We start from the raw sequence: 16,173 nt of genomic DNA on the forward strand, positions 1-16,173 counted from the left end.
AAACAGTCGTCGCACTCGCGACTTGGCTCCCACGTCATTGTTGACAGTCATAATTTCGARGTCGTAGATGATTTCGTCTATCTTGGAATCAGCATCAACACCAAAAACAACGTCAGCCTCGAAATCCAACGCAGAACATCTCTTGCCAACAGGTTTTAGTTCGGACTATTTATGACATGGTTCTGCGAATTAAGAGACAGCAGCTACGGTGGCTAGGTCATGTCGTCCGAATGGACGCAAACACTCCAACTTTGAAAGTATTCGATGCAGCAACCGCCGGAGAAGCTGAAGAGAGGAAGACTTCCACTCCGCTGGAATGACTGGTGGAGAAAGACCTGACTTCGACTGTTGCGCTGTCGTTAACTCGGCTACAACCGCGTAAGCGGTTACGACGGTAGTAAAGAAGAAGAAGAAACACTCGTCAACAGAATGAAGTGATAAATCTAGCAGTTAGGCATATTGCTTTAGCACCACACAATCCGGAAGAGAAAATTGTCGATTACTTCTCACCTAAACGCCAAATAAGAAGTGCTTTTACTAGCACTTAAGAGACCTGCTTTCTACGGAAAATTTTACCTTTATTGAAAATGTRGTGTTTTCATTATACATATGTATATTTGATTAGTCTACTTCCAATTTTCTGAAAGAACCCTGCACACCAAAAATTTCATCGAAATCGAGTGGTTTACCAGGACGAAGTTTTTCGTCCGTTCCATATTGCGCATTCGCCTTAAAGTATTCGCGGTACGCATCAAGTTTCTGATTGAGGTCGGCAATGCCCTCTGCAATGGAACCGTTCTCACCACCATAGTCTTTGGGCAAATATTTCAAAGGAATGTGCTCGTAAAGTTTATCCAATTTATTGCCATGCAGAGAGAGCTATAGTTACAGTGAGAAAATTTTGGTTTAAGAGCGCAAAATCAACAGTTTTCCATTATATACTCACTCGCTTTTGTAGTTTCTTCGACAACATGTGTTTAAACACATTAAAGAACGTTTCGAAACCATTTGGTATATTTATAAAATGTGTAGCCTTGGTGCGAAATGGCAAGGCCTCTTCCGAGAAAACAGTCATTTTTTTAATACTCGATGGTGACATATGCATTAGATGCGCCGTCGAACCCTTTTTCACATCGACTATTGTTGTTATGCCATACACAACGGCATTGTCATCTTCGAGCATGAATATCTCCTGTATGCCTTCCAGAGTTCGCGCCACATCTTCTATATAATATTTGTCAACTGAGTAAGTGCCCAGAGTTACCACAGCAATACGTGGCCCATCTTCATTTAGCGGTGTCGGCAAATATACAAGTATGCTATGCAATTACAAAGAAGTTCTAAAAACGTGATCTACTTAATATGAAATTCTTCAAACATTTACCCTGTATTTATGAGTTCGCGCACCTTTTTTTCGTTCACATCGTTGATGGTGAAGAATTCCGGATATTTGGTGCGCAACGTATAAAATTTGTCAATTTTGCTTTTGGCCTTCTCCAGACTAAATTTGCAACCACGCAGGAAGGAGAGCAAGAATTGATCATCGTCACGTGCGCGCAGGTGTGGCTGTTGTTGGATCCAGGTGCGCAGCGCCTCGATGTCGGCCGCCACACGTTCGGGCACCTCATTCAATTCTTTAATTGCGGCTGCTTGAAGTTGTGCACTTAGTGGTCTTACAGCAGGTTGTGACATTGTTTGCTCTTTTTTTTTTTGTAAAACGACCTTTCGCCTAAACAGGTCCTCGTAGACTATTTTAATGCTTTACTGCTTTGTGGTGACTCAAATTGTGGTATTTTTGTTAGCTGCTCTTATTATCAGACATTTTTTTTTTTAAATACGTCGATAATGGCATAATCAATTGTGTTGATAAGAAAGCTTAAATGGTGCTATTTCTAGAAAAGAAGTGCGCGGAGCAATGTCCAGGAAATGATATGGCATTACAATCTAAAAGTAATTTTGTACAATGTTACCAACTTTTATTTGCAAACAGAACTTTTTTTTTGGAAATTTTTTATCATTAATAAAGCTCAGTGACTTGCCTAAGGCTAAATACAGAGTGGAGCAACGAACATTTCAATATTTCCGCGTGTTCTTAAGATGAAAGTGAAAGTGTAAGGACTATGTGTACTATATAATTACTTCTTCTGGTTGATCTGGTCTGATGATTTTTGTGGCTCACTGAAAATAATATATAACTTTTGACTTTTTTTGTTTGAACTGCGTGAAAGGGGATCCGCCCTTGGGTACGAACCAATCTTTCCTTATGGAAATGATTTTATTTTCACTTCCAGTCTTTGCCTTTTGTGTATTTTTAGTTTCTTTAAGCTAAAAGGTCAGTACTTTTAAAACCAAAAGAAAGTTTTGACATATTAAAGTAAAGGAGTGTCATTTATTTCGATTTTGTTAAATTTGTTTAAATATAAACACAGCAGATAGAGCCATGCCATGAAGCCGCGAAAGCATTATTATCATAGTACCGTGATTTATAGATTTAAAAAATGTCAAATAAAAAGTTAAGGCAATGGTCTTGCCTTAAACTTTTATGTGATTTTTATTACGTACAATATAAATTATTACTTTTTCACTGCTCACCTCATTCTGCAGTACTTCGCTCTCACTATGTGCTTAGCCTAACCCAATTATTTCGAACCTTATCACTGATATTACAATAGGTATGTTTGTATGCCGAAATATAAAAGTAAGTTACCAATAAAATTTTGAGATTAGATAAACGCTTATCTAATCGCTATAGATATTATAATAAGTATGTKTGTGTGYCGAAATATAAAAGTAAGTWACCAATAAAATTTTGAGATTAGATAAACGTTTATCTAATTGCTATAGATTTCAGGAGCAATTAATAGCAGTATAATACAATTCAAACGCCATATTCCTGATTCCTGGATTACAAATATCGAACGAATTAATATTATTTTGAATCGAAAATTTGCATATATACTAGTSAATCCGGCCACACGTTGCTGTGGTATACATTTTATACTATTATTCACATAATAAACTATTCAATGCAATAAAAATTTTGTTTACGAATAGAGACGGAAAACGTTTTTTGTCGGTAAAAGAATCCAAGGAATTGTACTTGAGGTTAAAGTTTGWATATGCTCATACAAAAATTGAAGGTTGCTTTCTCAATATCTGGTTGCCAGCCTTTCTGTTCAGAGTTCTCTATAGAGTTGTCCGCTTGACCGATTGTYCTTGATAAACATCAAAAAATTGTGRAGCCGGCCAATATGCAGGGCTAATGGAGATGTTCACTTAATATATGACATGAAAAAGTTTGTTTTTTTTATTTAGGAAACCGTTTTAACGATATTTTTTTAAATATGTGGTTTTAATTKTTAGTTGAAAATGAAATCACTTAAAAAACCATTTTAATTGTTTTTATTAAGTTTTACTATCAAAATAAGTACTATCAAAAAAGTAAAATGTAGTTACTATCTCTTTTGTAAAAGTTGGGGTTTATAACTTTTACAAAAGCAAACTTTATACGAAAAAAAGGTATTTTCCTATAGTTTTTGTTTATAATCAATCAGAAAATCATAAAATAAACTTTAGGACAAAGAACGAAATTTTTTTTGTAGAGTCGTGTAATGTATTTGGGGGGAAATATACTGTTGAAACCAAGATTTGGATTAATCAACATTATAACTATTATCTTTTACCTGGGAAGACAACCGTTGAAAAGTGGTTAGCTAAGTTTGATCGAGTCAAAATGAGCACCGAAAACGGTGAACGCAGTGGCGTCCAAAACATTTTGTTACCGACGAAAATATCAAAAACAATCCACAAAATGAATTTGAAAGACCGTAAAATGAAGTTATTCGAGATAGCAGACAATTTAAAAATATCAGCTGAACGTGTACATCATATCATTCCCGAATATTTTGKGTATGAGAAAGCTCTGTACAAAGTGGGATCCGGCTGAGCTCACATTTAACCAAAAACAACGACGAGCTGACGATTCAGAACCGTGTTTGGAGATGTTAAAGCTGAAACATGGCTCCATCATTTCACTCCAAAGTAGAATCGACTCTGATCTGAATGCACTGTAAACGATGAACCCACCYCAGCGTGGAAAATGGCAACAGTCATTTGGCAAGGTTATAACGTMTGTATTTTGGGGTTTTTTTTGGGATTCTTTGAATATTTTTTATTGCCTACCTTGTAAAAGGAAAGACCATCATAAACAACGACTATTAYATACCGTTATTGGAARCAGTGAAAACGGTGACAAAAATCATTGAATTAGGCGTCGAATTGCTTCTCTACCCGCCATATTCTAAAGATCTGCCTCTAAGCTACTATTTCCTGTTCTCAGATCTCAAAAGAACGCTCGGCTGGAAAAAAATTTCGTCGAATGAAGAGGTGTTCGCCAAAATTAAGCCCTATTTTAAATTACAAATCGTACTACAAAAATGATATCGAAAAGTTGGCGCTCGTTGTTAGATCTCTAAATATATTTGCATGCTGAAATGGCAAACTTTATTGAAGAGAAATTTCAAAAGAGTGGGAAAATGATATCGTCGTTTACTGTCCCTATCGGTCTACTTTTGTGGTGCCCTATTGAAAAACCCCATATGTACTTACATTTTTTTATTGGTGGTATAACGATTATGCTGAGTCTATAGAAAATATTTCAAATTATTAAAATTTATTTTCTTTAATTAAAGTTACTTTTTATTATACAGAAACGAAAGCAAAAAATTATTTTTTTAAACTTTTAAACTCTTTGAAGTTCAGTTCGTATGAAATTTCCCTACCTACGACCTAACGACCTATTGGAAAATTGTTTTTTTTTTTCTTATAATTTTTATTTTTTAATAGTTATAGAAGCAATGAAAATCTTTTAAGATACTAAATTTTTTTTGTAATTTCGCTAATTGTTTTTATTCGATTTTTTTATCTCGACACAATTATTACTTCAATTTATTTACAAAATCAATAACTTATACAGACATCCACTGGGAGTCTCCAGTCATAATTTCTATTGAATATAAACTCACTTTTATATGTATGTATGTATGTARAAACAGCAAATATCAATGAAAAAACACAAAATTATTATTATAAAAGTAGCTTGTGGCTAGTCAACTTCTAATTTACGAAATGAACCCTCCAGCCCGAAAATGTTCTCATAATTATAGAGTGCGCCCTCTCGCAACTTCTCATTAGTGCCGAATTCCGATTCCAGCAAAAAGTAGTCGCGATAACGCAACAATTTCGCTTCCATGCGCTCCACAATATCGGCTATGGTGCCATTCTCACCGCCATACTCCTGCGGCAAATGTTCACGTGGCACGAACTCGAACAACGCTTCGGGATTAGAGTTGACTGAAATCTGTGTGCATACAGAAGTTACACAATTTTCAAATTTATTTACAAATACTTTACAAAACAAAATATTGCGTTTAAAACATACGCACCCGACTGAGCATTTTCTCCGGAAAGAAAGTGCTTAGTGTCCGGAAGCCCTTCTCGAACGCCGTCGGTACATTAATAAAATGTGTGCCAYGTTGACGCATTGGCATTGCCTCCTCAGCGAAGGTCGAGAACTTGCGCAGCAAATCCGGTTTCAATTGCAGAAAATGTTGACCACTCACATTAGACATATCCATAATCTCAATATACCCGCTAACTGTGGAATTGTCATCCTCGATTGTCATAATTTCGCCAAACATCGAACCGACGCGTATAATATCGGCGAATTTATATTTGGTGGTGTCGTACSAGCATGCGCGTATGATCGTTATGCAGGGGCCATGGTAGTCGGCGGGCAACGGAATCTGTAAGATAATGCTATAAACGGAAGGTTTGTAGTGCTAATATATCATTACGAAAACCACGTTTAATATTTACCCTAGGCGTACAATTTCCATCACTAGCGGATCGTCCACCTGTCGCCGCTCATTGAAGACCTCCGGCAAGGCCGCCTTCAATGTGTAGTATCTATCGATTTTCTGCTTCGCCTTTTCCAAACTATTCTTGGAGCCGCGCAGAAAGCCGACGAGAAACTGATCATTCGTGCGCGCACACAAATGCGGTTGTTTGTGTATCCATTGACGCAGCGCCAGCACATCGTCTGCCACACGATTGGGCACCTCATTCAGCTCTTCGCAGGCGATTTTCTCTAAAGTGGGCGCAAGCGGTCGTAGAATTGGCGCTGCATCGTCGCTTATGGGATTCATTTGTGGATGACGTTGGTACCGAGTGCGCCTAAAAGTAGACTCCTTTTTAAGTGAGCAGCGTTAAATGAATTTAATAAAAAAATTTGCAGCAACTTTCTATGATAGTTGTTGGTAAACCGAAGCTACATTCTGCACTGACTTCTGGGTGAATTATTTGGCTTGCTAATGTTATCTAAATACACCACCGTTAATTGTATAAAGGCGATTAAGATAATAGTATATTTTTATGCGAAAGCATTGTAAATAATAAAATGAGTATGTGTAATGGCTCTTGAGTAGGGTCTCAATGGTTTTATGCATGCATTCGGGAATCTTATATGTAAAAGGCATATGTATTAGGGTGATTAAAAAAAAAAAATTTTTTTTTTTCGTTTGGTACTACGAAAAATAGGTTCCTAGACACCTCTAAGGAAGCTCTCCRAGAATGATTTCTTAATTGTAACGGGAAGGTCCACCTACTTACAATTTTCAATTTTTTCTTATTATCATATAGAAAAATTTATATCTCGCTTCCAACTACTTGAAAAAATATCTTTTTATTTCTTATGAATTCTATAAGTCAATGAAAAAAATCATTATGAATGATGAAACTCATAGTTTTGTAGCAAATTTATTGCTCCATGAAAATGGTCTCTTATGATTTTTCGACTAAGTTAAGGAGTCTAGGAACCTATTTTTCAGAGTACCAAACGAAAAAAAATTTTTTTTTGAATCACCCTAATATGTATATTACAGTATGTATGTATATAAGTAGATTAATTGCGTCCGAGTGTCGTATGATTTATGACTTTTTTGATATCTGATATCAGCGCTTGTATTGTCTTAAAGAAAGTCAACAGGTTGGCCTATGCTTTATGTGCTTCATTTATAATTTATTATTATGTTATTTAAAGCAATGTTTTTTCTTATAATTTAAACACAATTATCAGTTGCATACAAGGAAGGAGATATGAAACATGTAAATCAATGGACTTTTAAGTAAAGAAGCGTGAAAGACGCACGGAAATATTTAATAAATTCAAAGTAAAGGGGATGCTTTCCTTGTGTCGAAGAAAATTGTAATAAATTGTAATACTAAACTTTGAATGTACTAGTAAAGGGTGACACATTTTAAGTTTCCCCTATTTAAAAAAAACACACACACATCAACTTTAATATGAAATGTTTAWTATCATACGAAAGAACATTCTTTGGCATTAATTTTTGGAGATTATCTCTTTTGTAGGCCGCGGCTACGTCTGAGATGATCCATCCGTTGAGTCCAACTTTCGTTGACTCGTTCGAGCAATTCGACTGGTAACTGGGATTCACATGCGTAATGTTTTAAATGTCCATGGCCTGAATCGAAGTAGAATTGTCCACATGGACTGCAGAATTCACATATACCAACAGAAAAAAATCTAACGCCAGACCTAAATCGTAATCTACTCATCGAAGTGTTCGCTCTATAAATCCATTGATTGATGCGATGTGTGGGAAGCGGCGGCGTCTTATTAAAATAAAATATGGCCGAGCTCGCGAGTTTTCATATCAGGCAACCAATAGTCGGTTATCATGGCGCGATAACGGTCTCAATTGACGGTTACTTTCTCACTGGCTTCATTTTTGAAGACATATGGATCGAAACCACACCAAAATGTTGCTTTTTCTGGATGAAATGGCATCTCTTGAGTCTCTTTAAATTACTCTTCGTTCAAAATGCTTAAATTTTGCTTGTTTACATAACCATTGAGCCCGAAATGAGTCTCATCGCTAAACAAAATTTGGTTCAACAACGTCGTACAACATAGAGCGAAGCGAGGTCGCATGAGATGTTAGAGAGGCTTTGGTTCTTGCGTAAGCTGTATTTTGAACGCCTTAAATTTACGATTTCAACATAATATGTCGTGTACACTTTCAGCTGGGTCTCAATATTGCTGATGTTGTTGATTTTATTAACCATAAATTTACAAAACGTGAATTTTCGAAATTAAGTTGAACGATTTGTAGTTAAGTACATGTAGAGTGGTGGTCTTATAATTAGAAACGACTTTGCTGCTTATAGTTTTCTTAACTTATTTAAAAAATTTAGATTGACACGTTAAAACTATATATTGGAATCAACAAAGAAATATTTTTTATCAAAAAAAAAGGCTATTTTTTACCCGAGGAAACTCAGTCATACGGCCAATATTCGAAACCCCTTTTTTTAACTTCAAGTTCGACAATATTGCTAAAGGTAGACGCGACGAAGTCGCTTTGCCCTATCCGCGTTTCGATTCCATGCCATCCATGTGAATAATCGATAAGCAAATCAATGCGTCATCAAATTACTATTTCGCAGCTTTCAGCAGTTTATTTAGTTGAAATTGACATTATATGTGATCAAATACGAATAATTTTTACACTCCATAGTCTAATTTAGCACTTTTGATTTGATTTTTCGCTTTTAATTTTGTTTCATGCTTGAATAGTTTCAACTTGTTTTAAGTTGTATGCACTTTGTCGACTTTTTGCGCTTTTCTATATTTATTTACCTGCTCATTTCCCGCCACCAGCTTTTTAATTAAGGAGCTCAATGCATTTTATACAAATATGTAGGCAAGTAAACGTGTTTAGGAGTGAAAGATAAATTTTTTTGCTTGTATGGTATTGTATTACAAAAAATTCATTATTTTCACTCATTTTTGAACAGTTGTAACTTTTTTCAATTTCCCGAATATGCTTTTATTTTTTGATTAAACGTAGCTCAAAATCTCACCTTTCCAACACTACATATTATATGGTATGACACAATGTGATTGGTAGCACTGGAGATAAACGACTGCAACGACATCTATTGACAAAATACGAAAAGACTTTTTCGACTACCCAATATTAACGATTCTACATATCTGCAGGTAAAAAGAAAACTTTTTTTTTGGAGGACTGTGCAAAACTCAATGAAATTTCGGAGATATTAAACCCGAAAATCATAAAAATTGGGTTAATTTAAATAAAAGTTTCCAACAATTTGCTAGTTTTGACCTTTTAAGATTTTGTTTTTTCAGTTTGGCAACTGAAAATTTGAAGAATGCAAACGTTATTTGGCGACTTACCAAAAAAAATTCAAGAAAAAAATTAGAACGGTAAGTATAGTTGACAGCTAATTGTTTTTCGCGCGTCGGTTTCTCTTTCTCTTTTACTCAGCACACCGCTCAAGGCAATAATCGATTCAATTTATTTCGTAAATTATCACGTTGCTAGCGAAAAAAATTGCACTTTTGGATTTTGATAGAAATGATAACAAATTTTTGTATTAGAAACCACGTCGTAACGTATGAAACAATACAAAAGGCAAGCAATTAAATAAACACAAGGCAATCCGCACACATGCACTCTCGCACTTCCACTCTCTGCTTCCGCTCGAAGACTGGTTGCAAAAGCAAAAAAAAGCAACGCTTGCCACTAACAGGTGAAGTTGAATGGGAAGAAATCACCGGTTTTTGTAGCGCACCGTCTGAGGCGCCACGAGCAACTGTCACAGCGCTATTGCCGCGAATGCCGCCAAACAGYAGCGCAATCTGTCAATACAATGAAATCGAGTGCGAAAGCAAAGACAACAAATCAAAATAATGCAATAAAAAAAAACTAAAAGTAAAAAATTAAAACAAATAAAAAAATATAAAAAAAAAACAAATACAAAAAATCCAGAAAAAATTACAAACTGCAAAGTGCTAAAGCAATAAAAGTAAAAAAAAAAAAATACAAGAAACAATTAAGTATATAAAACGAACCGTGAGTTGCAATAAAACACGCTAGAAAAGCAGTCACCGCTGCGCTGCAAACACTACAAATTATAAGAAAAGTAAAAAACGCAACCACACAAATTAACAAATATACCAAAAACATATGTTGCCAAGTACATATGCGTGTGTATGTGCGAGTGTGCACACATATCGAACAAAATTAGTTAATGCCATGAACAAAAAAGCCAGGAATCCACCACCCTCCAAAACGTCTGTGGCAATAAACTAAAAATAAAACATATTAGCAACAACAAAAATAACAACTATGCATAGCAATAAAATAAAGCCAAACAAATATACGATGGTTTGCGTTTATTGATCCTAAGTAGATTATCGGCAAGCAATTCGTATGGCCACTCGCATTAACATGACTTGTATGCAAGTGCCTGCAGGCACAGTGACCTCAACATGACAGTTTTCGGAATCAAAAAAAAAAAAAAAACTAAAACATGCCTTTATAACAACAAATATTATGCATAAAGACGTAGGAAGTAAGTTGCTTTGCTGGAAATTAAGTAAATTGGTTAACTGTCGAATAAAGCATTAAAGGAAGGTGATAAGAGAGTTTCCAAAATATCAGAAAACAATCTTCTACAATTACCTAAACCTTAACTTAGAACTTGAACAAAGAAAAACTGAAAATTGGATTTTTAGCAAAAAATATCCTTCGTCCATATCTTGAAGAATTGTATCTCAAAGACCTGTGTGAAATTTCATAAAAATCGATTGAGTAGTTCTCGAGAAATCTTGTCAACCGACTTCAAAAACACTGTTTCGAGAAAAACGTGTTTAAAGACGAGGCACTTAATCAAGTTCTCAAGGCTGTATCTCCGAAACTATTACTTGGATAAACTTGAAAATTTGGAAAATATTCTAGAGCTGTGGTGGAGTTTAATAAGACAATAAAAAATCGATTTTTGAAACTCGTAAACCCATATAACACCGTTATATTATACACAGTGGCATTTCTTAGAACACAAAGGCGTATAACAAGATTTATCTCTATTTGATCGGTCAGTTTGAATGTAGTTATGTGCTACATCCAGAARAGGTTCGATCTCAACCATTTTTTCGAAGATTGTAGTGTTGCATTGGACAGTAATCTATGCCAAATTTTATGAAAATATATTTTTAAATAAAAAAGTTTTTCATGGACTTGAGTTTCATCGATTAGTTTGTATAGCAGTTATATCTTATGAACAACTTCTAGCGGAGAAAAGTACGCGTGTAAAATTTATCTCAAATCTGAGAGATTAATTCACGTATATACAGACAAACAGATAGACGGATGGATTAAATCAATTCAGCTCGTCATGTTGATTCTTTATCCTATACGTATATTTTCTAGAGTCTTCAATGAAACAGTCACTATTACATCGTTTCAATTCTACTCTACTTCTCTCTAATCTTAAATAGCTTCAGTAACTTTAGAAAAATTACTTATGACGTTAAAGTTACTTTGAGGTAGTATTGATGGTGAACAGACAGATAGATAAAATCCTTACTCCTTGGCAAAGTAAGCATCAGCAAGATTGTTGAGGCTATCACAGGGCACCTATATTAACATTCCACTTTCAAAAAATGGAAAAGTGGACTCGGCAGAATGTAAGCCATACGCAGCGGATGATGTATCGGACATATGAGAGAATTGGATGAGAAACAATATAYTCCACGGCTCCCAACACTCTAACTTAAGGGATATTGGGTAGCTGTGTAGTAATAGAATAAGGCTACTCACCAAATCCTCCAAGTTGTTGGATAATGCTTAAATCAGTTATCAGCCGAGAGTACAATGGCCTTAATTGTGGCTGCCGCATTCCGGTCACCCTTTTCAACCAACCAGTCGTGGCATTATGTTCGCGTTGCCTAAGTCGGGATTTGTAGGGATAAGTTTCTTTCCAAGAACTTATGTGTAATAGATGTATACACTGTGTACTCGTTCAGTAAATTTTTAAGTAAATCATTGTGGGACTATATTTTTAATGATTTTATAAAATGTTCGAATCTTAAAGTAAAGTAAACATGAATACAATATCAAAATAAATATATACATATAGTGTTTTTATAGATCAATCTGTTTACCTTAATGTTAATCCCTTAATGTTAACACTATTTTCCTCTTAAACAACAACACGAAAAAGGATATATTCATAAATTCACTGTGAATAGTGAAACAATCGTGACGAATGCAATGTGTATCTTCACGTTTCAGTCAACAATATTCATACAGTCAATAAATCATTTGACAAGTTCTTACACTTAAGGTATTTGAGAAAGAAAACAGAACGAAATATGCAAATGAGGTCATACGCTACTTATGTACAATTTTTCGTACATCTACAAAAAAACCTTATTGACTAAGAAAAAACAGCTTTTAATGACACCCTCTAGAAGCAGGCGCCCGCAAATAAAGGTCAAGTAAGTTGCACGGGAAATATTATATTTTCATTATTTCAAGCATTCCCACTGAAGATAACCATATTTCTGTGCCAATTTGTGCACTTCCGTCAGGCGAGTGCTGCAAAAAGCATATATCCGCTTGGTAGAAAAATGCGCATGTATAATTAATGCTTAGAAAGCCGATATACAGACATACACACTCATACATTGACATAGATTACTACAAAAAATCACACGGAAATTGTAATTAAATCCCCCGGGTAAATGAGTCCTCAAGTAATAAGCCAAATATAAGCGCGATTTGTCGAAGAGTTTGTTCATAGTAGCTGTAATGGATAAAAATGTCGAAAAAAAATTAGTTTGTATTCCTAATCAAGTTTCGTATGCAGAATCGGTGCAAATGTTGGAAAGGGTTAACGGTAATTCAGTTTGATCAAAACCAGAAGCCTACTAGTGGTACAAAGCCTACAAATACGGTCGAGAGATTATTGAAGATATGNTGGAAAGGGTTAACGGTAATTCAGTTTGATCAAAACCAGAAGCCTACTAGTGGTACAAAGCCTACAAATACGGTCGAGAGATTATTGAAGATATGYCTCCTACTGGACGACCTKCGATMTCTTCAACTTATGAAAATATTAAAAAGTGAAGGGTATGGTGTTTGAAGATTGTCAAGCAAGTGTTAGAGAGATGGCAAGAGACCTCGACATCACTCACAAGTCCGTTAGAATGCTTTTGGTGAATATTTTAGGTATGAAACGCGTTCTTGCTCGATGAATACCATGTAGCAACCACCGTATTCACCAGATTTCGTATCGAGGAGGAACTCGTTTTCAGTCGATCAAATAGATAAGAAGTTGAAGGCGATCCCACAAAGGGCGTATGAAAAGTGTTTCGAGGACTGAAAAAATCCTTGGCATAAGTGGGGATTACTTTGAAGGCGACGAGATAAATATTGATGAATATTTAAATGTTTTGCGTTTTATTTACAATCCGTTACAATGTATGCAAGTAAAAGTAAATTTGCGACGATTGTTGGTAGTGGATAATGGCTTAGTAAACTGTATTWTAAAAGGTTTTAAGGTTAAAAACAACTGTTACGCTACCTTGCMCTTTAGTCAACGTAGAAGATTTTTGTAGTTCCAAATCCAATTGTCGACATGTGATTAATTACTTACGTAATCCACCAATCTTTAGGTTTTTTYTTATGTTTTTTTTATTTCAATTTGCTACAAAGTCAATTGCTTGTTTCTATTTAAATGCCATTTACTTTTGCTTGAGTAAACACTGTGCGATGTAATCGTCCCTCATTTTTGGCATACTTTTTAATCTATTCTGTCACTTTTGTTTGCTAATCGCATTTTCGTTCTGCATTCGCCAAACAATTCACCATGTCGAATTTCTACACAAAATTGGGTCTTACACACCGSCGCAACAATTTGTTAATTGACTTCGCTATATTATATTTTATTTTTACTTAATATCTATTTTTTTATGTAATGTTGGGATAAGTAAAAATATTTTTTCTTGTTTTTTTTTTTTAATTACTTCTTATTACTTTAGTTTTGAAGTCATGTATGCATACAAATATCTTCACTGCATACAAATATTTTCAACTGTTATCCAATTAAATGTTGATGCAATAAACCTAAAAGCATGTACCTAGGTTCAGCGAGGTGTGTGGAAAATAATAATGGTGCAACTGTTTTTCATAACGAACTGTCATGCAATTTTCTGACRTGCAACTGAAACTGTTATAATGTTTGGCAGCTGTAAAGAAAGCTAGAAAAGCTGTTATTAAGAGACAAAAACGCATATAAACACATAATGAGCACAAAAAAATAATATTGACGGAACACCTTGTCGGATCAACTGCTTACAAAAGCTAAAATGGTGAGTCAGCTGTGGAGTCAGATAACGGATTTTTTATTTTGATGAACATTTTTGATACAGAAACTTCTTTTAATATATCAGATAACGGTTTTTTACATTTTGATTAATATTTTTGATAGGCCTCCTCGGGTAAAAAACAGCATTTTTCCAAAAAAAACTTTTCTTATATACAAAATTAAGTATTTTATTAGAWGTTTTATTGGTTCAAACATACACGACTAACAAAGAAATTTTAAAATTTTTGGAAATAAATTTAAACTTCGTCATTCCGACGCCATTTCCGGCGACTCCTCGGAAAAAAGATGCGCCCGCGTTGCAGGTATAAATCCTTCCAGCATCATCTGAAGGAAGAAAATACGACTTTCAGTTAAAACCTTAACTCAGATTTTGGACGAAGGAAATAAAACTGAAAATCGGATTTTTTTTATYTCAAAGATCTGTGTAAAATTACATGGAGATCGATTGAGTAGTTCTGGAGAAATCTTGCCAATCTACTTCAAAAACACAGTTTTGAGAAAAACGGGTTTAGCCTAGGTAACCTTGAGCGTGCAAGTTCTGAAGCCTCTGTATCTCCGAAACTATTACTCTGATCAACTTGGAAATTTAGAACAATACTCTAGAGGTGTTAAAGAATTCAATAAGGCAATAAACAAAGTATATTTTTTGAAACTTATAAACCCATGTAATTCCCTAACAAGCCATGAAATGGCGTGAGCCTTCTTTAACCAAAAACTCATTAAATTTGATTTCTTATGCTTCATTCAAGTTCATACCAAAATCACACATAACTCATCATAGGACACAAACTCACCTTAAGCAACACATCACTGGTGATAAACAGCCCAACATTGTTGTTCGTTCATCTAGAATTCTTTATTGTCTCACCCTGTATTTGCTAAATAAAAAAAACTTTTAAAATCGATTTAAAACGAAAATAAATTACTAAAAACGTGCACGTGACTTCGTGCGCTCAGGGTCGTCTCGCTATAAACGAATTGATATGTGGACAAAGCATTTGCTCTAAATGAGTACACAATGTGCGATTGTTACGATTCGTCAATCAATGAAATCCACTTAAATATCCGTATTAAATCATAGAAAGGCAGCGATGCTATTGTGCAAATAAACCACATATAACGGTAAAACAAATGCAAGGGACTAATGCTGAAGCTATTTCTAACAAGTCTTCTATATTGACAGWTAGGAAATATAATCTATGTTATTGCACAATGGATAAAAATAAAAAAAAATGTATTATGATTTCAGTTGAGAACATAACGAAATGACGAAATCGCGTAAAGAGAGTTTAGTAAAAAATCAAAAAAATCGAAATTGAGTTTTTTATTATTTACGATTCACTACATCATATTTTCAGCTTCCGCTGTCCAATATAAATATATCCAATAATTAACCATTTCATAACAAAAACAAAAATATTGTTTTAACTCATAATATTTATTTATTACTTTTAAACAATTTAAATTCACTTTTAATTAATAATTATTAAAATTAATTTGTCGGTTGTAGATTCATACAGTGAACTTAAATGCAGTTAATCTGTCTAATATATACAACAAATAAGATTAAGCGCATAAGTCCACTGCAAACAAAAATAGCATAAGTTAAAATTCAATTTTTTTATAGTGTAGGGAATTGTACTTATTAAAAACTCTACGAGCCGATAGAATTTTTACAAATACCTAATTATATATGTATGTATGCATATGTATTAGCTAAATGAAATTTCTTAAATATTGTTTCATTACATAAATATGTAATAAATATTTACAATAGAGTTTTTTATTGAAATTTATAACAATTAAAAATTATGATRTTTTAGAAGTATAAAAAAAATTTTCGATTCGATTATTAAATGTGAAGTAAAAAATTAAAGCATTAAACATATG

At 34.3% G+C, this 16,173-nt stretch overlaps 2 protein-coding genes across 4 annotated transcripts; both read right to left on the minus strand.

Annotated features, from left to right (window-relative positions):
- Positions 1-557: 557 nt before the first annotated feature.
- Positions 558-1,858, minus strand: LOC108966160 (alpha-tocopherol transfer protein-like). Its single transcript, XM_018928922.1, has 3 exons — positions 1,385-1,858; positions 947-1,319; positions 558-879 (listed from the first exon to the last, which is right to left on the minus strand). Exons 1-3 carry the CDS (start codon positions 1,690-1,692, stop codon positions 622-624), a joined length of 939 nt encoding a protein of 312 aa, XP_018784467.1. The 5' UTR covers positions 1,693-1,858; the 3' UTR covers positions 558-621.
- Positions 1,859-4,862: 3,004 nt separating this feature from the next.
- Positions 4,863-9,723, minus strand: LOC108966155 (clavesin-2). 3 transcript variants are annotated; one of them, XM_018928914.1, is made up of 4 exons: positions 8,723-8,846; positions 5,878-6,234; positions 5,445-5,817; positions 4,863-5,359 (listed from the first exon to the last, which is right to left on the minus strand). In XM_018928914.1, exons 1-4 carry the CDS (start codon positions 8,728-8,730, stop codon positions 5,105-5,107), a joined length of 993 nt encoding a protein of 330 aa, XP_018784459.1. In that variant the 5' UTR covers positions 8,731-8,846; the 3' UTR covers positions 4,863-5,104. The 3 variants fall into 3 exon arrangements, with proteins under 3 accessions (XP_018784459.1, XP_018784460.1, XP_018784461.1); XM_018928915.1 differs by lacking the exon at positions 8,723-8,846 and adding an exon at positions 9,284-9,723 and having other exon boundaries at positions 4,864-5,359; XM_018928916.1 differs by lacking the exon at positions 8,723-8,846 and adding an exon at positions 9,638-9,722 and having other exon boundaries at positions 4,864-5,359.
- Between the last annotated feature and the right edge of the window lie 6,450 nt (positions 9,724-16,173).

The sequence above is a fragment of the Bactrocera latifrons genome, unplaced genomic scaffold (assembly GCF_001853355.1).
Source record: "Bactrocera latifrons isolate USDA-ARS-PBARC rearing strain unplaced genomic scaffold, ASM185335v1 scaffold_157, whole genome shotgun sequence".
Classification (NCBI taxonomy): domain Eukaryota; kingdom Metazoa; phylum Arthropoda; class Insecta; order Diptera; family Tephritidae; genus Bactrocera; species Bactrocera latifrons.

Bases quoted from the DNA above. Each gene is read 5' to 3' on its own strand.
- LOC108966160 (XM_018928922.1), bottom strand. From the start codon at position 1,692: ATGTCACAACCTGCTGTAAGACCACTAAGTGCACAACTTCAAGCAGCC. The intron at 1,320-1,384 runs GTAAATGTTTGA...GTAATTGCATAG, and splicing joins CGCGAACTCATAAATACAGG to CATACTTGTATATTTGCCGA. The intron at 880-946 runs GTGAGTATATAA...CTGTAACTATAG, and splicing joins CGAAGAAACTACAAAAGCGA to CTCTCTCTGCATGGCAATAA.